At 43.1% G+C, this 26,404-nt stretch overlaps 1 protein-coding gene across 2 annotated transcripts in view; it reads right to left on the bottom strand.

The window, feature by feature from the left end:
* The window catches only part of PTGFRN (prostaglandin F2 receptor inhibitor), a 116,736-nt gene that overhangs the window by 40,925 nt on the left and 49,407 nt on the right, over positions 1 to 26,404 (bottom strand). Inside the window, exons 3-5 of one of the 2 annotated variants that reach the window (XM_050957527.1) lie at positions 25,219 to 25,638; positions 18,061 to 18,444; positions 12,620 to 13,045 (exon numbers count right to left, since the gene is read on the bottom strand). In XM_050957527.1, coding sequence (XP_050813484.1) covers positions 12,620 to 13,045; positions 18,061 to 18,444; positions 25,219 to 25,638 — 1,230 coding nt within the window. The remainder of the gene's footprint in view (positions 1 to 12,619; positions 13,046 to 18,060; positions 18,445 to 25,218; positions 25,639 to 26,404) is intronic. The other variant, XM_050957536.1, reaches the window with a different exon arrangement.

Raw genomic sequence — 26,404 nt, 5'->3', positions numbered from 1 at the left:
ACATCAACTTGGTTGTCATAATGGTCCAATACAGGTGAGCATCCTCAGCTACCACTGAAGTCAATGTGCTCAAGCCCACTGGTATTGAAGTCAACAGGAGTTTGGTTACTGATTTCAGTGGGAGCAGGATGAAGCCCAGTGAGAGTTGAAAGCACTTGGACCCCTTATAAGCAGCGTTCAGCAACGTACACGATCATTAGCATCTCAAAGGAACACATGCAGAGTTGCAGTAAGTGCCTATTATGATTTTTTTTGTAGTGTCATTTAAGTAGAAATGCATCTACTTTGTAGTTTTCATGAGACCTGTCAAGCTATTTTAAACTTAATAAACTTAAAATACTACCATTTTCTCCAAATATAGGATGTGCTGTGAAATAATTAATTTCCAATGCTTTTATTTATAGGTCACCGATTTGAACTTTGATATTCTTAATTAGAAGAGTACAAGTTTGAAAGCTGAATGTTTCCATAAATTGGCAGTTTTACTTGTCATCGTTTCCAGGTGTAAAGTATGTGATCACATTAAGCAGAAACAGTTTGTTAACAGTAAAAGGGAATATAATGAAATCCCATGGACAGTAATGTAGTTATTAAAATAGTTACTGGTGCAGTTGGATTCTGAATGCCTATTCTAGGCAGCAGCGGGCATGCCACAGCTTAAGTTGGAACTGAGTTTCCATTGTAAGACAAATTTTGGCAGGTTAGGTCTGAAATGGGTAGAATTATTCTATCAAATTTATGTAAATCAGACCAAGGGTTTATACATTAGGAGTTGAGGATGAATTAGAATCCTCTATTTCGCCACTCTGTAGCCAGAAAATGGAAAGAAGAGAAAACCTAGTTTGATGGACTTGCCTAGTTGAGATCTAGTGCCCAGGACCTGATTAAATAACAAGTAATAATGGTAGATGGCACATCAACTCTGGCGTGCTAGGGCTCAGTAGAAGTTCAACAGACCAATTCTGAAAGAAGCAAGAGTCACACAGGGAAGAGGGAAGAGAGAGATAAGGGTTTGCCTACTTCCTGGCTCTTCTGCAAGTAAGGTGGTAAGCAAGATTGAGGATGGGGACTTACCTTAGGTAGGCTGTCCCCCAGGCACTCTGCTTGCCCAGTCCCCTCCTATAAGTAGCTCTTTCATGTGTCTCATGGTGCATATGATATTAAAACAATGTGTGATTTAATTAATAACCAATCTAACTTATTAACCAATCAGGATACTTTTACCACTAAGGTCTAAAGTATCACTACTATAGGTCTACTGAGGGGGCTTTGGGAGATCTGAGGATGAAAGGAAAGCAGCACAGAAGGGGACTATCACCTCCCTGCCACTTCTTGGGCCTAGGGCAGAGAGCCTGAATGATCTCTTTCCTTGCCTTCCTTCCTGCCCCAGACCTCATGTTGTCCTCTTGGTCACAGTTCTGCTTCCCCCACTCTTGCACAGGGTCCAGAGAACAGAGAGGGGGCAGCAGGGAGGAGGTTCTTCATTCCCTGGGACAACAATCTCCCCCCTAAAAACCCTTAGTGAGCCCATCCAGTGAGCCTACTTAGGCTCCTCAACCACCATGTGTCACGTGGCTGAAGAGAAAGACTCAGGGGGAGTAAGGGGGAGGGGAGAATCACAGAGAAATGGGAGACAGCCCACCAACTCTGTAGAGGATTAGAAGGCAGCAAGGAGGGTGAGGAAGAAGTTCTTCACATGACCTGCTCCAGAGAAACCAGACAACTGCAAGAGGCAAGGTAGGGGAAAGTTCTTCCACTGGATTCTGATCACCTTCAAGTCTCCTGCAAACCCCATACCTCTCCCTTTCTGCAGGCCTTAGGACAGCCTCAGCCAGTGGCCCTTAGGAAGTTGACAGGGGTGTGGCTCCACTCCTAGGCTCTTTAGGAGAGGGCCCCCTGATTCTTAGAGCCTACAGGGGGTTCATATAAATGGGACTCCTTTTGGCAGGCCATAGGTTTATAGCATCAGGTCTCCTTTCCAAAGGATGGTGCATAGGAACTGTGGTTAGCAGATGATTTATGACCAGTTACTGATGGTTTCACATACGCCTGCAATGACCTCCTTTTAAGGACTGCTTGATCAGGGCTCCTCTCCTGGCTTTCGAAACAGGAAACAGTTCATTTCCAGAAATTATGCATTTTTTAAATTAAGAAGTCAGTTAAAAGTGCTGGTGACACCTCACAGCTTGATTTGTGGACCAACTGTCCAACTCTTGCTCATGAACATCTTGCCTGGAAGGTTATTTTTAAGTAGTTTTCCATTGATAAATACAAGCACAATAAAGTCTGCAGTCCATGTATGTAATTAACAGAGGAATAGCACCTTTGTCTATTTCCATCTTGAGGTATGGCTTTATCCAAGCATTTATGTACTCAAACCACATGCTTTGAAAATGGCTTTAATAATGTAAGGTATCTTTAGATAACGTTATATAAAGTGTACGGAATTTAATTAAGTATGTGCCATATGTCCCCATTTGAACTTCTAACTCTTAAAAGAGGAACAGAGCACAACTTTGAATTTAAAATGCTTTTCACTACATAGTGAACAGAGTCATAATTGATAAACCTAGTAATTTCAATGTCTACAATGCAGAGCATTTTGAAATAAGTCAGTTTCTACTGCAGCATTACAGCTAACTTATTAGCACCCCCTGAGGACTGGTTACAGTAATGAAATGTTCTGTTCATTTGAGGTTTTTACATCATTGCCATAGTACCTGAATGCTTTCACCCCTCCCTCCAGCCTCCCCAGTCGGAGTTTGGTATTTGTTAGCTCAAATGGGACAGAATTAAGATTGTGATTGATGTTTTAAGTGGCTGTGGTTTACTGTAGAATTATATCTTTAACTCTAATTTCCTGTTTAACACTAACATTCTTGAAAGTTTATACATATTTGAAATATTTTTGCCTTACCTATTGGGGGGGGGGGGAGGGACTAGGCTGGAAATGTTTGCTATTTTATATTTACTCCGTAATAAGAGTGGCGTATTGCTTCTTGTTCCCAATTTTCATAGCCAACCTGGCATAGCTTGCATACACCAAAGAGAACAGAGTATTGCGAGGTGGCCCATATAGGTCTGTAATGTTTATAGAAAAAAGTGGTTTCATGTTTTATATTTCATTTGAGAAATACTAATCACTTGTAATCATATAATTAGGGGACTATCATGATTTATACACACATGTGGTCGAGTTACTTTTGCACATGGACACCACTCAGCTCCGTATCTCCTTTTCGTGCCCCCAAATGGTGCTCTCTTGACTTTCTCGATGCCTGTCTGAGACCAGGGCCTGAATCAGAGCTAACTGGCTGTGGCTCAGTCCAGATAAGACAGGAGTGATGCTGACTGGATGAGGGAAGCAGTTAGATGGCAGAGGCAATATTGGTTCTCATGAGAGAAAGGATACATCTGGTTTTTATTAAGGTTCACAGCCTGCTGATCCTACTGAACCTTGAGTTACTTCTGGAATTCCAGGAAACAGTATTATCTGAGCATGCTCTTATCCATCTGCACTTTATAAGCACATTGCTACAGCTACCCACACCTTTCTCACCTTCATATTACATTACTGCAGTGAGCTATTCTTGGGGCTGCACTACTCAGTCTTTCATGCATGGAGCATATTACACTTGCTTCATAAACTGTGCTAGCTTTCAGCTAGTTTTTGGGTACAATTCAAGATTTTAGGTTTAAACTATAAAGCCTAGTATGTTTTAGGTCCTAGCTATTTTATAAATGCTTCATGCTGGGAACTGAAATCAGCTGGAAGACTCAAGTTGACAATCCGTAGTTTATGTCTTGAGGGCTTACTGTGGAAAAGCATTTTCAGCAAAAGGCCTTACTCAGATTCACTTCTCTGACTCATCTGATAGAACTGGAGTTGGCTGACAGTCAGGACATGCTGCAAATCCCACAACTTCAGTCAGGCTTTTGCACACACAGGATACAGTGGGAGGAATTGATTTTCAGAGATGGGTGGGAAGCTTTTTGTTTTGCGTTTGGAGAGTCTGACGAGTCAATTCTAGGACCTAATACACAGAGGGATTTTTCATAAACATGCAATATACATTTGCAATATTGAATCACTATGGCCCTCTGATTTATATGGAACCTCGCTTTGTCTATGAACAATCCCCTTCATGAGAACATCTGAGCTTCCTAGAACAAGACCACTGTAAAACAGTTCTTACAACGATGCTCTGATCTCAGAAGTGACAAGGAAAGGGTAGAGAACAACCTCTCCAATTGGAATGACTCAGTCATTGCCAGGACTCCATGAGAGTCATTTCCCTTCCCAGGAAATGTCCTATTTAGATTTTACCTTAAGGTAGCTCTGTTCTGCTCTATAGGGCACTCCGGCCTGCCTTTATCTACATCCTACTTCATGGCCTTTGGTACCTTGCTGCCGTAGGCGGGGACACGAAGCCAATATTCTCATTCTAGTCAAGTTTATCCACCTTCGTATTCATCCAAGTTTAAGGATCACAAGGCGACTGCTTCAGAAGAAAGAGGAAATGAAAGCACAGTAGGGATCACCAAGAAACATACATGTGTTTAGACCAGTGGTGGGCAAACTGTGGCCCATCAGGGTAATCCGCTGGCAGGCTGAGACAGTGTTTACATTGACCATCCGCAGGTACGGCCACCCGCAGCTCCAAGTGGCAGCAGTTCACTGTTCCTGGCCTATGGCAGCTGCGGGAAGCAGCGGCCAGCATGTCCCTGGGGCCCACACTGGATCTCCCCAGCTCTCGTTGGCCTGAAACAGTGAACCACCGCCACTGGAAGCCAGGGACGACCATGCCTGTGGATGGTCAATGTAAACACTGTCTCGCAGCCCACCAGTGGATTACTCTGACAGGCCATAGGTTGCCCACCACTGGCTTAGACAGTTATTGCTGAATAGGAGCAAGGAAAAGTCACATAAGGGAAAAGAGTGAGCATTTCTGCATCCCTAATATAAGACATCAATATTTTTGACACTAATTTATGCAACTAACTGTACCCCACTCACTGCCATAGCTGGGATCATCAATGTAGCCAGGTATGGATTTAGGCTAAAATAGGACTCAGATTGCCCTATTCTAAGTGCCAGAATCTAGATCACAGAAAAACTGCCCTGTTCTGTTCATTCCCTCTGAAGTATCTGGCCCGGGCCACTGTCAGAAGACAGGATACTGGGCTGGATGGATCACTGATTTGACCCAGTATGGCCATTAGTATGTCTTTAGTGATCAAAACAGAAAGCTCTCCCCAAAACCACTCTCCATCAGTTGCTACTGGGGAAAGACTAGGGGGCCCTATTAATGTGATCTGTGAAATACTGCTTTTCTCTCTCATTGCACACAGCACACAAGCTACAGAACAGCACCACCATCAACATTTCCCTCTGGACAGGCCAGCCAGTGGTAGTTGTGCAGGTTACAGAAAAATCAAAGATTATTTGGTACTTAGAGAATGCTTCAGAAGTTAAGTAAAGAATGAAATGGGGAAAACATTTCTTCACATTTCCTAATACTAAGCAATAGTGCAACTTACTAACTTTTAAAGAAAGACTGGCCGAAAAGGTTAAAAAAAAGAGGAACTTTCTTCAAGCATTGTAACCTGAATCTTTCTAGAGTATGCATCTCCTCCTATCTGCAGTAGTCCCACAAACTCATCTTTGAAGTTAAACTCCTGGAACCTTCAATTAACGAAAAGGGTCAAAAGTGCAACAAAAATCCACCCAATACCTACATATACAAAAGGGCACAACTGGGCACAGTTTATGTTGTCAGCAGGACAAAAAACCTAACAGATAAGATCCCGGAAGGAAACCACAAGAATACACCCCCAACTTACTGTCGGTCTGGGTGTAACTCCAAACAGACCAAGGCCAAAGGCAAAAGAAATCCTAGCCAAATTATTCCCTTCGGTCTTGCAGTACTTCCTGACTTGTGTGACTGGCTGTTTCAATTCTGTAAGTTACAGTATTCCTTTGTTGCTCCTACTATTTAATACACACTTTTTCAAGGCCTTAGCAAACAGTGCAGAATATACTTCTGGGTAATGACTGAAGACAAGATTTCAAAGAGAATGATCAATTCAAAATGTGGCCATAATGACAATACTGAAAAGACAGATGGTTATAACGGAGGGAGAGTTTAGAAACAAAGGGGAAAAAAAGCACTATTCCACCAATCCCCACCCTGACAAAAACAGAAAAAAGGGAGATTGTAGCTAAAACAGATGTTCTGACAGGACTGGCGTTCAATGCAGTTACCTTTAAAATCATTTTAGTTGCCTTAAGTTACACTACCTCAATATTTGCACTATCCCCTCTCTAGGTGGTGCTGCAACCACCAAGGTACTGTTATCTAAGGTAAATTGGAAGGTTAAAAGTAAGGGAAATCACTATACAAGCATCTCCAATGCACAGTCTACAAGTGAAGAGTATCAACTCCTAATTCTCGTGAATCTGTCCTACACTAGCAAGTATCAAGAAGAGCTGTGAAAGGGTCACAATTTTTTTTCACTTCTATTTTCAGTTATTTCTGCAGCACAAGAATCATGCAGCTTCTGCTCACAGTGTAAACCTGGGTGATTGCTGCATGGGACTTCAGGCCAGGGCCAGCTCCAGGCACCAGCACAGCAAGCACGTGCTTGGGGCAGCCAACGGAAAGGGACGGCATGTCCGGCTCTTTGGTGGCAATTTGGCAGCGGGTCCCTCAGTCCCTCTTGGAGGGAAGGACCTGCCTCCGAATAGCCACCGAAGAATGAAGCGGCGGTAGTAGAGCTGCAAGTGCCCCTGTCGCAGCTTCCCCCCCACACACACACCGCTTGGGGCGGCAAAAACGCTGAAGCCACCCCTGCTTCAGGCCAAGAAAAAAATCAATTAATTTTAGGCCATATATTTAGATTTTATATAAGAAATGGAGGGTTTTATAAGGCCTGATAGTGTTTGTAGAACATGTGGATGTCTACAGAACAATATAATTGAAAGGAGAAGTTCTCTCTTATTCGAACATTCCCATACAGTGCTGCAAACTTAAATTCAACAGCATTGGATCAGGCATGACATCCAGACCAGCCTGGAATCTCCATGCAAGCAGACAACTTTGTTTATACGCAAGCAACTGTGATGAAAGTAGTAAATCTCACTGTCAGATTTCTTTGGTATTAAATAACCTCAGTTACCATTAGTAGCATGTTTGTTTGTTTACATAAAAGTTATGTTCCGTGTTGAAATAAAAATAAACAAAAGTGAAGTGACATTAGATCTAGCCAAGATGCCTTCAAAACAAACAGAAGAACTTTACACAGACTATTTCAGAAACCTGTCATGACGTATCTTAATGACTGGCTGTATCTGCAAAGCTGAGCAAGCAGAAAAGCCTTTAAGCTATATTGGTCTCCTGAGAATGAACAAGGTGGATTAACAATCGTACATTAATGGACAAACAAGACAGTTACTGCATAAGACAAACCAAAAGAAGAGTCCTCAATCTCTACATGTGGCTTTTACATTTCAAGCAAGCAACTGCACACCCATGAATCCCAATGGATCGATGAATGCAGTACAAAGTCTTCCCTCCTTTCTGTAAAGCATGGACAGACACTGGTGTCAATAACCTAGTCCCAGATTAGGACCTTAGCGTCCAAAATATGGGGGTTAGCATGAAAACCTCCAAGCTTAGTTACCAGCTTGGACCTGGTAAGCTGCCACCACCCAAAAAATTAGAGTGTTTTCGGGCACTCTGGTCCCCCCAAAACCTTCCCTGGGGACCCCAAGACCCAAGTCTCACAACAAAGGGAAATAAACCTTTTTCCCTTCCCCCCTCCAGGTGCTCCTGGAGAGATACACAGAAGCAACCTCCGTGAATCTAAGCAGAGGGAGTCCACCCTCTCTAATTCCAGTCTTTGAAACAAAAGCACTTCCCTCTTCACCCAGAGGGAATGCAAAGTCAGGCTAGTAAATCTAACACACACAGATTTTCCCCTGACTTCTTCCTCCCACCAATTCCCTGGTGAGCTGCAGACTCAATTCCCTGGAGTTCCTCACTAAAGAAAAACTCCAACAGGTCTTAAAAGAAAGCTTTATATAAAAAAGAAAAAAAAATACATAAAAATAGTCTCTCTGTATTAAGGTGACAAATACAGGGTCAATTGCTTAAAAGACTATTGAATAAACAGCCTTATTCAAAAAGAATACAATTTAAAGCACTCCAGCAACTATAGACATGTAAATACAAAAGAAAAAAACCATATAACTCACTATCTGATCTCTTTGTACTTACAACTGGGAAACAGAAAATTAGAAAGCAGGAAATAGAAAAATCCTTCTCATAGCTGAGAGAGATTCAGGCAGACGACAAAGAACTCAGACACAAACTTCCCTCCACCCAGAGTTGAAAAAATCCTGTTTCCTGATTGGTCCTCTGGTCAGGTGCTTCAGGTTACTTTTTTTTCAGGTGAAAGAGACATTAATCCTTAGCTATCTGTTTATGACAACTGGTCTTCCCCAAACTGCGGTGACTCTCAGGCCTGGTCTACACTACGCATTTATACCGATTTTAGCAGTGTTAAACCGATTTAACCCTGCACCCGTCCACACAACAAGGCCCTTTATATCGATATAAAGGGCTCTTTAAACCGGTTTCTGTACTCCTCCCCAACGAGAGGAGTAGCGCTGAAATCGGTATTACCGTACCGGATTAGGGTTAGTGTGGCTGCAAATAGACGGTATTGGCCTCCGGGCGGTATCCCACAGTGCTCCACTGTGACCGCTCTGGAAAGCAATCTGAACTCAGATGCTCTGGCCAGGTAGACAGAAAAAGCCCCGCGAACTTTTGAATTGCATTTCCTGTTTGCCCAGCACGGAGCTCTGATCAGCACGGGTGGCGATGCAGTCCCAAATCCAAAAAAAGCTCCAGCATGGATCGTACAGAAGATACTGGATCTGATCGCTGTATGGGGAGACAAATCTGTTCTATCATAGCTCCATTACAGAAGACGAAATGACAAAGCATTTTTAAAAAATCTCCAGGCTTTGATATAGAGTCCACAGCACAGTGCTGTGTGACAAGCGTAACAGAAAGCCAAAGAATCAAATGGACACTCATGGAGGAAGGGACGGGGGAATGAGGACTCCAGCTATCCCACAGTCCCCGCAGTCTCCGAAAAGCATTTGCATTCTTGGCTGAGCTCCCAATGCCTGTAGGGTCAAACACATTGTCCGGGGTGGTTCAGGGTATATCTCGTCAATTTACTCCCCCTCTCCCCCCGTGAAAGAAAAGGGAAAAAAATCATTTTTTGACTTTTTTCAGTGTCACTGTATGTCTACTGCATGCTGCTGGTAGACACGGTGCTGGGGCAATGAACAGCAGCATCCTCTCCCCTCCCTTCCCTGGTGGCAGACGGTACAGTGCAGTAGGACTGGTAGCCATCCTCGTCATCAGCCCGTGAGTGCTCCTGGCTGGCCTCAGGTGAGGTCGGCCGGGAGGCCTGGGTAAAAATAGGAATGACTCCCTGTTATTCCCGGCAGATGGTACAGAACGGCTGGTAACTGTCCTCATCATAGCAACTAGATGCTGAACTCCATCAGCCCCACCCCCCTTCATGTCTAAAGAAAAGATTCTGTACTACCTGGACTATCATAGCAGCGGGATGCTGCGCTCCTCTCCCCTCCACCATTTAATGTCCTGCCTGGACTATCATAGCAGCTGGAGGCTGCCTCCCCCTCATTTTATCTCACTAAAAAGCCAGAGTTTCTTATTCCTGCATTCTTTATTACTTCATCACACAAATGGGAGGACCCTGCAATGGTAGCCCAGAAGGGTTGGGGGAGGAGGGAAGAAATGGGTGGGGTTGTTGCAGGGACACCCCCTAGAATGGCATGCAGCTCATCATTTCTGTGGGATCTGACACGGAGCAACTGTGCTCTCTGGCTCTCTGACACACTGGTTCTCTAGTACACTTGCCCCATATTCTAGGCAGGACTGACTCTATTTTTAGATACAACATAAAGGAGGGAATGACCCGGGGGGTCATTCCCATTTTTGTTTTTGCGCCCCCGGCCGACCTCAGCGAAGGTCAGCCAGGAGCACCCATGACAGCAGCAGATGGTACAGAACGACTGATAACCATCTCTGCTACCTTGCAAAGGCAAATGAATGCTGCTGTGTAGCACTGCAGTACCACCTCTGTCGAGGCACCTAGTACACATACAGTGACAGTGACAAAAGGTAAAACGGGCTCCATGGTTGCCATACTATGGCGTCTGCCAGTGCAAGCCAGGGGAAAAGGGCGTGAAATTATTGTCTGCCGTTGCTTTCACAGAGGAAGGAATGAGTGACGACATTTACCCAGAATCACCCGCGACACTGTTTTTGCACCATCATGCATTGGGATCTCAACCCAGAATTCCAATGGGCGGGGGCAACTGCAGGAACTATGGGATAGCTACCCACAGTGCAACGCTCCAGAAATCGACACTAACCTCGGTACATGGACGCACACCACCGAATTATTGTGCTTTGTGTGGCCGCGTGCACTCGACTTTATACAATCTGTTTTACAAAACCGGTTTATGTAAAATCGGAATAATTCTGTAGTGTAGACGTACCCTCAAATTCACTCAGTGTTGCACTAGCACCAGGGTAGCATTGCTAACCGTGAGAGAATCTCAGAAAAACTGCAGTGGAGGCACAAACTGTATTTAGAACAGGCCAACTTTTGGCTTCCAAGGGGACATGCAAAAGGTTCTCTCTTTAGGCAAGCACCCAGGAGGTAGGCTTCCCTCTTTTTATTAGGCTTGGGAACAGCCAGGAACTCAAAATCACAACAGATTCTTGTTAAACCAATTAGCACAAGGAACAGAAAAGCATGCGGCAGCTTAACGCTTTTGTGGCTGCTGACTATAATGTTGGTGCACATCAGGCCCCACTCTTTTCCAGTAAATGTCTCATTTAGAAAACCCTTTGACACTTGGGCTACAATAGTTACACTTGCATATCAGTGAACATTGCGAAACTAGCAGAAAGTTTGGAAGAGTACCAGAAACTGGAATATTTACACCTGCCACAATTTTTTCCACAGAAATTAACATGGACAAAGACATCTCATAGCTCCAGGTTGCCTCAGCTGAACAGAAGACTGTTATACATGGCACACATACATGCTGCATGTTGTGGCATACAGCTTAGTTTCCTGGGGGCAACATCCCTTGTACCACAAAAGCAGGTTCTCTTCATCAGATGTTTCTATTAACATGGTGCTTGGTATTTGTTTGTACCTACTAGTGATCAGACTGAGTGCCTGCCATATTAATGATTGGACTGACTGCCATGTGAGGTCTTTCCTATGAAAGAGATCACATCACTGCTGGAGAAGCAAGCTTCAGAGAAACATGGTAACTTGTCTGATCTTGCAGGGATTAAATCTCTCCATTCCCAGGCCAAGTTACAAATCGTGCTTTGAACGTTATGCATGATTCTTATAGATCTTCTCTTTGCTGGAGCTGAATCACTGTAGGGATTCCCTTTGGTTCCTCTCTAGTCTGAGGCTGTGACCTGAGCTGTTTTAAACTGGTTCAAGCTAACTGGGTTTTAGACATGGCTTTGCCAATCGAGGGTGGAGGGGACCAGACTGTTTAAACAAATATATTTTGCAAGATGCATACATTAAACAAAGAGAAAGTTTATAAAAGCCTTTTGCCTAAATGCTATGTTCTAGTCTAATCCCCCACTCAGTGACCCTACATCTAAACTGGAACACTGTTAAACCTCTGTTTTAAACATATTTTGGACTGACCCAAAAGTACCCAGTTAGACGGAGTCAGCCTGAACCCATTTTAAACTGTTCTTTAGAATTTGCTGAGGTAATTTTTTTTAGCCCCCCGCGTAGATGGGGCCTCAGTTATGAACAGTCAAAGTCTTGCCCAGCTCTAAATGGAATTTCAGCACTGTATGGCTCTCACACTTAGCCATTATTTTTCAAAAGCTAGTTCCTTGCATGCCTGCAAGTTTCTCTGTGGTGCCTTCTTAAAGCCAACACCTACAGGTAAAGGATGGGGAGAAGACTACAGTTTCCAGGCTGTAAGCCTGTCAAGGCATGGACTGTCTTCATTTTGGGCCTTACAAAGTATCAAGCACAGGTTACCAGCTTAACAATAAAGGCATTACAGAGGCAGAGAGAATGTCCCAGTTGTTGGCAACGAGATGCATCCTGGAAAAATCTTTACGTGGGAGCTAAAGATCCTGACCGCTTGTGCTTTGTGTACCATGACATTTTTTTGAATAGAAAGCACAATAACCTCAGTGCTCTGGCCTGATTCCAGTTCTGAAAGTTACATTCTGCCTTCCTAAATTCTCACTGCAGTTTGATGGATACACTTTTATTCTTCACTTCCTTTCCAAAACACTGCATGATACTGTTAGTACCATTAAGTAGTTACTCACTTTCACTCCAGAAGGGGCTACAATTCTGTAGTGGATGAAACAAATCCTAAATGTATATATATGTAGCTTCCAAAACCCACTGGAATACTTCTGGCTGGCAGGTGCTATAAAAGAGAAAGCTAAGAAATCAGCAGCTACCAGCAGCAAGAGATTTAAACCAGTAAGTGTGAAATACCTACCTTGGGTAGCCCAGAAAACACTGACCGGCGTGGAAATCACATCCTTGGTCTTTACCCAGTTGTTGTTGTGGTGCCAGCTCCAGGCAGAGACCACACAGTAATAATCCCCTCTGTCTGCTTCAGAGGTCCACTGGATTCGTAAACTGAAAGTATCCACGGCCTGTTTAGAGAAAATTATTTCCCCATTCTGGGTCCTCTCTCTGCTCTTATCCCCAACCAGCAGCGTCCAGTCTGCATCCATAGTGGCAAGAAGTTCATCTGTCACAACAGCGTCACTGCGCAGGTGCATTCTGTAGTACCAGGAGACCGTAAAACGTAGGTTTGCTTCTGTGTTCTGTGCATTCATGATCCTGCACTCCAGTTCTGTGGGGTCGTCTGAAAATTTAGGTGTTTTAGAAGCATTCAGAACTATCTGGTAGTCCAGCTCTGCAAGGGAATTGGGAAAGTAGGAAGAAAGCCAAGAGAACATGTTAAAAGTAGCAAGTAAAAAGCAAACACTCCAACACAACATTGAAAACCAAGTGTAGTCCTGATATCTGGAGCTATCAAACACGACACATAAAAAGCATGTGGGCTAAATATAGAAGACTTGTGAAATCAAGGGACTGGAAACCTGGACTCTGGCTCTACCATAGATTTGTGTGACCATCAGCAAGTCCCAGAGACCAAAATTTTCATAAGTGGCCTTTTATTTAGACATCCAATTTACTTGTTGAGCTTGATTTTCAGCTCTTATGGACTTTAGCTGGAGTTGCCAGAGTCCAGCACTTCAGAAAATCAGGTCCAAAGCCTCTCAAGGTGATGAGGCATTTGAGAAATAATGTTTCCTTCCCTGGCCTGTTCGCCAACATCCAAGCGTGCAGGTTTCAGTCTCAGATTTTAAATCATCTTCTGTGTGTTTCCTAAGAGAGCTCAGGACACTTCATTCTCAAGTTGCAAACTGACTGAGGCTAGTGACAGCCCATCTCCTCTCCCTGTCCAGGATAAAACGGCCATCCCCAGACACTACCCCATCCCAGTTACTGTCTCACACCCCACAGATCCCCAATACCAACTCCTGCCTTGGCCCTGGACAACGCCAACACCTTGTCAAGGTTAACTCCAGCAAACGTCCTTGAACGTTTAGCTGGTTAATATGACAACCAAGGATGCATGTACCAAAAGCAATTTTGAGCTTGAACTGTGAAGTGGTACAACCCATATGGAGCTGGAATCTCTCCAAGTTCACAGCTTAAGAGCTGAGCGGCTGAATCTAAGGTTGGAGAAGATGGTTGTCCTGACCCAGGATATGATGAGACAAGGTTGCATGACTTTGTTCTCTACTAGATTACAGAGACAGCAGACTACAGGCTTGTGAACTGAGATACTATGGTAAGAATCTCTCAGCACTGAATTTTAGTTATGCAAATAAGTGCTTTCTACTAATAAGACAAGACTTATTTTTCCTGTATTACTTTTTTTTTAATGTTACTTGAAAAACATCAAACGTCCTACTGTTTTCTGACTAGATATCGCAACATTTTGTTTTTGTTTTCAACAAACTTATTCTTTATTCCTTTATCTTGTGGTTGATGTATTAATCTCAGAAATACAATTGTCTATAATTGGGACAGAGAAGAAAATATAAGTCTAAAATGTAGCCAGCTCTGAAACATGGCACTAGAACACGTTAGTGGAAACGCTTGGAGATAAGTCCTAGTGCCTTTTCTCTCCAGGTGCACTAATAGTCTCTGGGAGCATTTGATAGTGCAATTCCACTTAATCTGGCTACATCTACACTGGAAATCTTAAGGAATTTCCTGCAGTTGCTATCACTAGTGCAGCTTCATCAGTGCTAGCAACCATGGGAGCACTAGTGTAGACTAGACATCAGTTGTTTTAATCATTGGTTTTTACAGGATTAGATGACAAGGATAAAAATGCAAGAAGCTAGTTTACACTACTGCCTTCACGGTTGCTAGCACCAGCAATGGTGGGAAATTTCCCTAAAATTCCCAGTATAAATAAGGCCTAAAAAAATAACGAACAGAATTCTGGTTCCACTGCAGGAGGCCATGAGACCCAGCACCACAATCCTTAAGAGAACTAAATCCTCACAGATCCAAGACAGCTAGACCACTCCTCAGATCCTATTTACACACAGCAATAGTCTTGCAAACTGAAGACTTGAAACTGAAGGACAAGTTACTCAAACCATACTGCAGTAATCTGACCCCTCCAAAGCCAGAGGGGCTACAATTCAAGAGTGGTAGCTACAGAAGGTTGTGTCCTGTGACTGCTTTAGCAGCTTGGTACAAAGATGAGAGAGTTTGAAGGCTGAAATTCTTCTCAGGCCGGGAACAGGATGAGAAAGAGCTGAAAGAAACAGTTTTCATCTAATCACTTTGGTATTAGTATTAATTATTAATTATTATTATTGAGAAGGAAGGAAGGATTGCTAGGGAGAGTTTTGGCTTTAACAGCACCACTCCGGCTAGGCACATCACACTAACAGACACTCTCAGATAGAGGATTTAAAAGGAATAAAAGGCTCCCAGGATAAGCCTCATTCCTCCACTCCGTCAGCTGTCAAGGAACAGCCTCACTGACAGTTCAGTGACTTAATACCACGTTAGCACTGAACTTCAATCAAGGAGGAGGGGGTTAGTGGTGAGTTTAGGATGCAATTTAGAACCTCACATGCCGAGAACTCTTCTCCCACTCCCTCACAGCCCTAGGCAGCAGTTATCATCTGAGGAGTAGCTTTTATACACTCCTGCACCTCAGCCAAGCGGTGAGAGAAAGGACAGGAAATTTCCGCCAGCCTAAGCGACGCTTCAGACCAGAGACAAAGTGACCTTCTGCAGCCAGGTTTTGAAGCCCAGCAGTGTAACAGGAAGTTGGGAATGGCCAGATGATAGTTTGAAAGGAAAAAGGGGACCAGCACAGGATAGCAATGGCATCCATCTCTTAAAGCATATTGGGAAAAATTTTTAAATGTTAATGGCTAATTTACTGTTTTGGAAATGCCAGCAAGTATGCCTATTCTCCCTACAATGCATGTGGGAAATAAAGAGTAACTCAAAGAGATCTCAACGGGATCATCAGCTTCGAGACTTGGCCATTCACTTCTGAGTACCTGGGTTCAGACCCTAATTTAGGATTGTTGGCCTCCATTCTAATCCTCAGACTGGCACCACGGTTTGACATTACTGGCAGTGTCTGATCAGGAATGGCTCTGAACTGGATTAGTAGGAGGCTTCAAGCCACAACTGAATGCACTGGCAGAACTGGGGAGAGTGGGGTAATTTGCACATCAGCCTGGGCACTAACTGGAACTAGGCTCATTTAACTCTGAAAGATAATCAGTACTTTCTGGATTTTAGCATACAGAGTGGGTAGAAATGTCCCCTCTCCCCCTCTGGGTTTGAAATGCTGTCAAAAGTAATTTAGATCCTAAATGCAAAAGTCAAATAAAGAAATTGTTTTAATCATTCGTTGAGAGAGGTTGACATGTCATGGCAAACTGAAAAATACAGCTCATTAGAAATTCTGTTTAGGTTTGGTTTTCTGGATCACTCCAGTGTGACTGTTTGCTTCTCAGGATATTTGCATAAAAACAGGATCTTTGTAGCTTAAGAGTTCAGCCAGGGTAATAGAGCAAGAGCTGGTTAACTCACCATCTTTGGTGTAGGCAAGACACAATGGAATATCAACCTAATAACACATTCACCTCTGAGCGTGGGGAGAACGCTATCCTGCTCCTGCAGCTGAAGTGGGCTAGATGAGCCTACTATGTCTTTTCCGTCTCCAGCTTCTGTAATTCTACATCATAATCCTGTCCACAAGAGTTAACACCTTCTTGTCAACTGTCTGTAATGGGCCACTCTCTTACCACTTCAAAAATTATTTTTCCTCTCTTGGTATCCTGCTGTTAATTGATCTTGTTAGACTGACCTCACACTTGGTAAAGCAACCCCTATCCTTTCATGTATTTATACCTGCTCCTGTATTTTCCACTTCATGCACCTGATGAAGTGGGTTCTAGCCCACGAAAGCTTATGCCAAATAAATTTGTTAGTCTCTAAGGTGCCACAAGGACTCCTCGTTGTTTTTGCTGATACACACTAACACGGCTACTACTCTGAAACTTGACATCACAGATGTAATTCAAGGATTTTTAACATACCATCTGAACTGGAAGACATGACTTACTCCTAAGTGACACATGGTATGACCTTTGACTTATAAAACAAGTCCCTTGATGTCACATAGCAGGGGTGAGCCTGAGAAGGAGCCAGAATTTTCTAATGTACATTGCCAAAGAGCCACAGTAATATGTCAGCAGCCTCCCATCCACTAACACCACCCCTGACCGCCTCCTACCCACCGGCAGCCCTGCTGATCAGCGCCTCCCTCTCACTCTACCTCCCAATCAGCTGTTTCGTGGCATGCAGGAGGCGGGGGGGGGGAAGAGAGGAGTGAAGGCACAGCAAACTCAGGGAATGGGTGGAGTGGGGGCAGGGCCTGTGGCAGAGCCAGGGGTTGAGCAGTGAGCACCCCCTCGGCACATTAGAAAGTTGGTGCCTGTAGCTCCAGCCAGGAGTTGGTGCCTATACAAGGAGCCGCATATTAACTTCTGAAGAGCCACATGTGGCTCCGGAGCCATAGGTCGGCCACCCTGTCATATGGTATTAAGGGTCTCTATAATAAAGTAATATAGGGGAGACCACTAAAAAGTAATATAAGGTCAGTAAATTTATGACTGGATTAGACACGTGTGGTTAGTGCGTGGAGCCATGAGAAGTTACTGTACAAAGATTGCCTGGCTTGGTAGGCCTGTGTACAGCCAAACACACAATTCTTCGTATATTTCTAAGTTTAAAATTAGAAAAATTCACTCATTTATAAAATCTTAAAACTTATTTACAGTGAATAGAAAATTCTGCTAGTCCAGGGAAACTTACATTAATGGTCACCTGCAAACAAATACCATCCGTCTGAATACTGAGGCATTCAGTGAGTGCAGTATAAAAACTTTTACAGAACAGATTACAAAGTCACACTTATGGAACAACCGGTCATAAAAGAATAAAAACAACCGTTCCCATAGGGACTTTATCAGTCTACCAAAGGTGTGGAAGCTCCAAAGTTCACCAGTCTACATAGGTTGTAGTACAAGGCCTTTAGGCTCCTGGCAAATCTCCAGCATGCCTCTCTTTCCTAAAATACATGACAACAGAGGCCAGAAGAGGAGAGTGGGTGTGAATGGATCTGTATCGCAAGGGACATGGATAAAAAGACCCTGGCACAGGAACATTTTTCCATATCTGTGGTCAATAGGATAGTGGGGTGGCCAGAACAGACCCTGTAATGTCTTTGCCTTGCACACTCTACAGTGGAGTTGAACACAGGAAAAGAATGGCTCATTATCTGTTGAGCCTCAGGATGGAGCCACTCACCTAATGCTGTCACCACCACGCTGACTGGTGAAGAGGTCTTCTCCACCACTTTGTGCCAGCTCCCATTGTGCTGTGGCACCCAGACAGCTGCTTGGCAGAAATAGTAGCCAGAGTCTTCCACACCCACATCACGCATTAGCAGGTGATAGGAATTTCTATCCACGTGACTCAAGCTGATCAGGGGAGAGTCGCTGACCACAGAATCACGGTCCACACTCAACAAAACCTGGGCATCTGACAAGGTATCATCATGTGACTCACTGAAGTACCACGTCACCTGAGCTTGGAAGATGCCACTTCTGTCTGTTGTGATGTTGCAGGTTAGGTCCAGGGAGCCCCTTTCAGTCACAGACATGTTGCTTGTGGCAATAAGCACATCCAGAACTTGAATATTAAAAAACAAGACAAGACAAGTGTTAGTTTCAAGAGTTTGTCTCAAACTACTTAGTACCTAATGCTCTGATACTGTAAGTTCTCAAGTAACTTCAGCTCTCTGCTTTCAGTGCTTAGTGACTTGAATGCAGGTTTGTACCGATCTAAAAAAGCTGCGAACTATCAGTGTGTATAGGAGTTAGGACATGGGAGGGAGAAATCAAGACTTGAGTTTTTATTCCCAGCTTTCCCACATACTTCCTGTCTGTGTTTAGGCAAGGAACAACCTCTGCACTTGCTTCCCCATGAGAAAAATGGGAATAATATTCCTTTATCTTAAAGACGTGCTAAGACACATGGGGCCTAATTCACAGAAGGCAGAATTCCTATTGAAGTGCACCCATTTATATCAGAGCTGAATTTAGTTTCTGTCTAAACAATTCTGAGCTCTGATGACCAAAATAAATAAGTAAATAAATAAATAAATATAAATAAAAAGAGAAAAAAAAAGCAGCAGCAGCTACAGAAAGTTACGTGTGACTTAATGTAAGCATCCATGGCCAAATCTTGAACTCCTGACTCACCTTAATAGGGTTGCCAAGACCAGAAATGAAAGTGCACAGAGGACAATGATAGTTCCATAGACTGGTGCTTCTTCACATATTACAGTGTCCAACATACACTACAGATTTTACAGCAATGCAAATAGCTACTCAGTGTTGTCGCTATGTCAGTCCCAGGATATTAGAGAGAGAAGGTAGGTGAGCTAATATAATTTATTGGACCAACTTCTGCTGGTGAGAGATACAAGCTTTCAAGCTACACAGAGCTCTTCTTCAGCTCTGGCAAACTTAGAGCATTTAAAAGGTTCCTCTCCTGGCCAGTGGTTGTACTCAGTCCACAGAACTCATGGTCACAGCCAGCATTCAGGGAGGACCTTTGTGATCAGTAGGCTGGAAAGCTGGTGACAGCATCAATTTAGTTTAGTTTAACTTAGGGCTGTTGATAATCACATGAGTTAACTGTGAGTAAACAAAAAAAATTGATCACAATTAATCACAATTAATCACCATTTTAATTGCACTGTGAAACAATAGAATAATCAATTCAGTTACAACACAGAATACAAAGTGTACAGTACTCACTTTATATTACTTTTATTATAAATATTTGCACAGTAAAAAAGATAAACAAAAGAAATACTATTTTTCAATTCATCTCATACAAGTATCATAGTGCAATCTCTTTATCATGAAAGCACAACTTACAAACGTAGATTTTTTTTTTTGGTTACATAACTGCACTCAAACACAAAACAATGTAAAACTTTAGAGCCTACAAGTCCATTTAGTCCCACTTCTTGTTCAGCCAAATGCTCAGACAAACAACTTTGTTTATGTTTGCAGGAGATAATGCTGCCTGCTTCTTATTTACAACATCACCAGAAAGTGAGAACAGATGTTCGTATAGCACTTTTGTAGCCAGCATTGCAAGGTATTTACATGCCAAATATGCTAAACATTTGTATGCCCCTTCGTGCTTTGGCCACCATTCCAGAGGACATGCTTTCATGCTGATGATGCTCTTTAAAAAAAAATAAAGTGTTACTTAAATTTCTGACTGAACTCCTTGGAAGAGAACTGTATGTCTCCTACTCTGTTTTCCTCGCACTCTGCCATGTATTTCATGTTATAACAGTCTCAGCATATGTTTGTTTTAAGAACATTTTCGCTGCAGATTTGACAAGACAGAAAGAAGGTACCAATGTGAGATTTCTAAAGATAGCTACACCTACAGTCCCAAGATTTAAGAATCTGAAGTGCTTTCCAAAATCTGAGAGGAACAAGTTGCGGAACATGCTTTCAGAAGTGTTAAAAGAGCAACACACTAATTCGTAAACTACAGAACTCGAAATACCAAAAAAGAAAATCAGCTTTCTGCTGGTGGCACCTGACTCACATAATCAAAATGAACACGTGTTGGTTTGCACTGTTTTGGATCGTTATCAAGCAGAACCCGTCATTAGCATGGAAGCAGGTCCTATGGAATGGTGGTTGAAGCATGAAGGGACATAAGAATGTTTAGCACATCTGGGACATAAATACCTTGCAACACCAGCTACAAAAGTGCCAGACAAATGCCTGTTCTTACTTTCAGGTGACATTGTAAATAAGAAGAGATCAGTATTATCTCCTGCAAATGTAAACAAACTTGTTTGTCTGAGCGATTGGCTGAACAAGAAGTAGGACTGTGTGGACTTGTGGGCTCTGAAGTTTTACATAGCTGCATTCAAAAATAAAACAATTTTTTTAACATAATTCTACATTTGTAAGTTCAACTTTCAGGATAAAGAGATTGCACTACAGTACTTGTATTAAGTGAACTGAAAAATACTATTTTTTTCATTTTTAAAATGCAAATATTTATAATAAAAATAAATATAAAGTGAGCATTGTACACTTTGTATTCGATGTTGTAATTAAAATTAATATATTTGAAAATGTGGAAAACATCCAAAAATATTTATATAAATAGTATTCTAGTATTAACAGTGTGATTAATCCCAAAATTAATTGCTATTAATTTTAATTGTGTGATTAATCATGATTAAATTTTTTTAATTGCTTGACAGCCCTAGTTTAAATAATGAAAAGCATGCATTAGGAGGGACTTCCACATTTTTCATCTCCTATGCTTTGTTAACGAGTGCTATTATTTACCTCTTGCTGCAAGACTTCTCAGGTGTCTGCTACCTTGTTCCCTCTCCTTCATTTGTCTATTTCAGGGGTAGGCAAACTATGGCACCTGTGTCAAAGGCGGCACGTGAGCGGATTTTCAGTGGCACTCACTGTCCGTGTCCTGGCCACCAGTCTGGGGGGCTCTCCATTTTAATTTAATTTTAAAATGAAGCTTCTTAAAACATTTTAAAAACCTTATTTACTTTACAGACAACAGTTTTGTTATATATTATAGACTTACAGAAGGAGACCTTCTAAAAATGTTAAAATGTATTACCGGCACATGAAACCTTAAATTAGAGTAAATAAATGAAGACTCGGCACACCACTTCTGAAAGATTGCCAACCCCTGGTCTATTTATTTATTCACATTGTTTATGCACATGTCCAAGGACTGTTAGCGTACAAACAATAGCTCTGTCTGGTTGAACTAGCTCTAATCCCTGATTGGCGTCCTAAGGGACCTGAGGATCCCATGGACCCCAATCAAGGATTAGAGCCCAATTCTACTAGACCATGTACAAGCAGAGTTGCTACATGTTCCTTAACTGTGGCCACGTGTCCATCTCAGAAGGTGGCTGGGCATTTCTATGGTGGGTGAAGTGATTTCTGTCTATATGCTCATTCCTGTACATATTGTCTATCAGTTTGTAAAGCACTTAGGGTACTATATAAATGCAAGAACCTACGTGGTTTTTTTCCCCCAATTATCAAAGCCCTTGTCTTTAAAACCAAGAATTACTCCTCTCACAGCTTACCACTGCATCTGACAGCACAGAAAAGTCAGAAGGCTCAATCTGACACCACATTACACCAGACTTGCAGAGTTGCAGTCACCTACATGCCCCAAGTACCTCCTCACAGCTGACTAACGGATCATTAGTTTTTCCTGTTATGATCATCATGATATGAGTAGAGAGGGCTAGTAAAACCTCCACAGTAATTCTGCAGGGCTGTAATAGACTAATATTACAACTCCACTGTAAGGTGAAGGGATCTTCCAACAAACGCACGTTATCTTCACACAAGCCATGGGAACGCAAACACTAGATTTATAAACCAAGAGATACTTTTGTAAGAGAGTCTCACCTCTCCCCACATTCCTGAGCTTCCTTTGTTCTACTATCACTGAAGTGCCTGAATGCCTCATTTAGGATTACAGGCCCATCATGCTAGGTGGTGCACTTAACCACAGAAAGAAGAGGAACTCCCTGTGCCCGAGATCTTCGAATCAAATTCAAAACAAGGCAAGCAAAAGTGACAACCAATAGAATGGAAGGTAGCAATAGGACACGGTTAGCAGTAACCAATTCATGAAGATACACAGCTAGTCATGTGCAAAAATTAACGGTACCATATCAGTTTTGCAGGTTCAAACCTCCTTATTTACAGGAGTGACTGTAGTGTCCAGGATGGCCAAAATAGCCTGGAATAACTTTCATTCACCTTTGTCTTTAATATGGAGGTACAGTCTACAGAGACAACAGGACCTAGCATATAATGCTCTGCAAATCCAAGCCGCCAGGCCACGTTGCATGATGATGGTATATACAGCATGTACAGGCAACACTTGGACATCCTCCATTTTGTATACAAGGAGGAGGATGTGATCTACTCAACTTTATGCAATTTAGGACTGGCCTCATGCTCCTGACAAATTGCTAGTGCTGCCATTGACCATGCTGAATTTAAAAGCCTACAACAAAATAAAAAATATCATCAAAAATGCATTCCCTGCTCATGCACAGTTGCTAATCCCTAGTGACTTCCCTTCACTCAACCACTGATTAAACCCCACCTACATAAGCCAACTTCTCAAAAATTTATGAACTTGACAAGACAATGCCAGAATTAGAGCCCTTACTCAGCATTGTACCCCAGGACTCTGGAGAGAGCATTTGAGAGCTTTCCTGTTTAGCAGACATACCCCAAGAGAAGAGGGAACAGATTGATCCAGCAGAGCTCACAACTAAGCCCCACCAACCGGAATTAGCTATCTAACCTTAAGTTCTGGGTTCTCTCTATGACAAAGGATTTCACATGGCAGAGGCGTTGGCTGCCGGAACACACTGTCACAGTTTAGCAGAACTGCACCTGTATTTCCCCTCACCAATCCAGCAAGGGCACCCCCTCTCAGGCTTCCAGCTCTCCAGCTGTTGCCTTTCTTGGGTGGAGACAAACACCTCACTTCCCTCTGACCAGGGAATTTCTATGCTGCCCAGCTTCCTGCCTACACTGTGTTATTCCCAGCACAAGCTGGCTGCCCAACCTCACCTATTTGCTTTCTCTTCAGAGACTGATAACAGAGGTATAAATGACCACACTGTTCTTCCTGTGCAAGCCTATTTTATTCTTAAGGTAAACTGCACTACAGGGAAAACACTAAAGAATCTACATGCATTGTGGTAAGCTCACCAGATAATCGCCCAACCCTAATGCAGCTTCTAGCAGCCTAGTCCTTCCACACCCCATCCAGATTTTATGGTCACAAGTTAATCACAGCTTCAGCTCACAATCAGCACCCTCATAGCATCTTATATACAGCTCAGGGGTCTTAGAGCTGGAGTTTCCAGGAGCAGGTAGTTAGTGGACAATTGGTTTTCCTCCCCTGGTTGTAGTTTCAAAAGGGAGGATTCAAAGTGGATAATTTGCATTCTCCTCACACCGCCGCCCCCCCACCCTGTATTTTCTAGGAAATCTACTTTACACGCATTGTCCAAAAAAGTATTTTGAAGTTCCTAACATTTATATTAGTCCAGTCCCTAGAAAAGTTACATACAATTCTACAGTAACACAAACAATTGCATTTTCAATACAATGGATCCCAAATGCACCAAACCTAATGAAACAAAGTTTAACTTAATTTAATCAAGTGTCTTAATTCCATGAGGTTTATTCAGGACATTGTCAGTCTGTCACACACACTTCCTAAAATACTATCACTCTCATATTTCTGAGGGGACATCATGCCTATTCTTCCACCAACTACTGTATGATAAGATGCATCACTATTACAAGTCCCCCAACTCCACATTTTGGCAGGGCTAGCACAGTTACATGCTCGGTGTATCTGTTCATGAAGTCTGTGGGCAACAGATATTCAGATACTCACAGCCCAGCACCAGGAGTCTTTGTGTTTCCTAAACACATGTAATTTATAGTGCCTTACTCAGGTGTGCCACAGTGCTTAGAAATACTCCTTGCTAAACAGCTGCCAACATTACAGAGCAAGCAGTCCAATGGGTTGGGAGCAGCAAAATGAACACAAGCGGAGCTAAACAGTCATACTTTGAAAGGAGATCAGTTTTTACCCTGAAAAGCTATATACAGCAAACACTACACACCTGCCACTGAAGCACAGACACCTCTGGGGAGAAGAGAGGCTGCTGTTTAACACCATAGGACAGAAAATAGAGTAAAAAGAGAGATGAATTTGGGGAGAGAAAAATACAAGTACTCAAGTAGAAATGTCACCAAGACACAGTAACACTCTTGGGAGGTGCGACAGGAAATTAAACGACCATTAAGGGTGGGTCTCCAACGGAATAAAAGACCCGTGGCACAGCCATGACTGGCTTGAGTCAGGCTAGCAGGGCTCAGCATGCAGGGCTAAAGACTGCTGTGTAAATGTTTGAGCCCGAGGTCTGGGACCCCAAGTGGGGGGGGGGGGGGGGAAGGAGTCCAGCCTAAGCCCAAATATCCACACAGCAATTTTATAGTCCGGTGAGCCCAAGTCACCTGACCCACACCAGATGTGAGTGTTTAACTGCTGTGTAGACATACCATAAGTGATTGGAATCTGGATGTTATTCCTCATTGAAAAGACAGAGCCCTCAACAGCACATCTCCCCCAGCACTATGCTGAGGCCCTGTCTCAGCACTGACTCAAAAAGAAGAGAGCTACCATTATCACCTCCTACAGCAATCTAGGTTCTTCCAGGAGTACTGGCCCAGGCTCTCCCTGCTACATTTCTGCTCTCACAAGTTGTCATGGCTTAGGTGTGACATGGTTACAAGTCATAAGGAGACCCGTGCACCTGAAACTCACTCGTCTGTTGAAGTACCACGTTTGCTACTTCCACATTCTTCTCCTGGATCTTCTGCCAGGAACTATCTGCACCTTTCACCCACTCGCTCACAAGACACCTGTAGAGGCCCTCATCCATTGGCAGTGCCTGGGATACAGAGAGTCGGTAAATGTCATTTGCCACTGTGTCCAAGCGCACATCTCCACTCAGATAGCGCTCTTCATATTCCGGGCTGGGCTGGAACTTGCCCTCATATGTCAGAGAGAGGATTTCCTGCCAGGCTGGGCCATTCTTGAGCTCCCAAGTAACTTGCAGGTGAGTGTGTTCTGAGGAGATGGTGGAAGCTGAGCAGCGCAATTCAAATGAGTCTCCCTCAGACAGTTTGCGAGGTTTCGAGGACCGAGCTTTAGATCCACTCACAGTTAAGCCATCGGAAATCACTATTCAAAGAAGAAAACATTATAAAACACACAGAGTAATATATGTGAGTTTATGGAAACAGTAAGGAGAGGAGATGGGAAATGCTGTTGGCTGACTGACCCAACTATGCAATTATACTGAACTCTCACAACAGGTCTTAGACAATCACTCATCTCCCCCACAACCTTCCTGCCCTCTCAAAAAACAAAGTCACATTAAACCCCAGGTATTTTATCAGAGCAAGCCACTCACTTCAGGAATCAGGAATGAAGTCTTTAATTTTATCATCACCCCTTTCCCTCTAGTTCTGCTCTCTAGGGCAAGACCAAGGCAACACAATTCTAATCTATTGTACATCCCCATGGAAGGGCCTAACTGTTTTTGTAGTATTCAGAAAAGAAACACCAAGGGGAAAAAACTCCTTTTCTATCATCAAAGGAGATAAGCCAGGATGTTGCTGCTGAAGGAACACAGCATGTTGTCTAGAAAAAGGGAAACTATTCCTACCTCACTGGGAAACCCCTTGATGACATTACCTCAGCTAGAAAATATCCTCCATCACCACTCTTATTTCCTTTCTCCCCCTCCTAAGTTATCCTCCCTGCCTCAACATCAACCAACATTCTACCACGGGTTGTGGTGGGTTCTCCACCACTGACAATTTTAAAATCAGGATTGGATGTTGTTCTGAAAGCTCTGCTCTATGAATTATTTTGGAGAAGTTCTGTGGCCCGTTTTATACAGGAGGTCAGACTAGATGACCACAATGGTCCCTTGGAATCTACG

This window comes from Gopherus flavomarginatus, chromosome 1, assembly GCF_025201925.1.
Source record: "Gopherus flavomarginatus isolate rGopFla2 chromosome 1, rGopFla2.mat.asm, whole genome shotgun sequence".
NCBI classification, from domain to species: domain Eukaryota; kingdom Metazoa; phylum Chordata; order Testudines; family Testudinidae; genus Gopherus; species Gopherus flavomarginatus.
The sequence above is the reverse complement of the archived record's forward strand: the minus strand, read 5'-3'. Positions and strand labels throughout refer to the sequence as shown.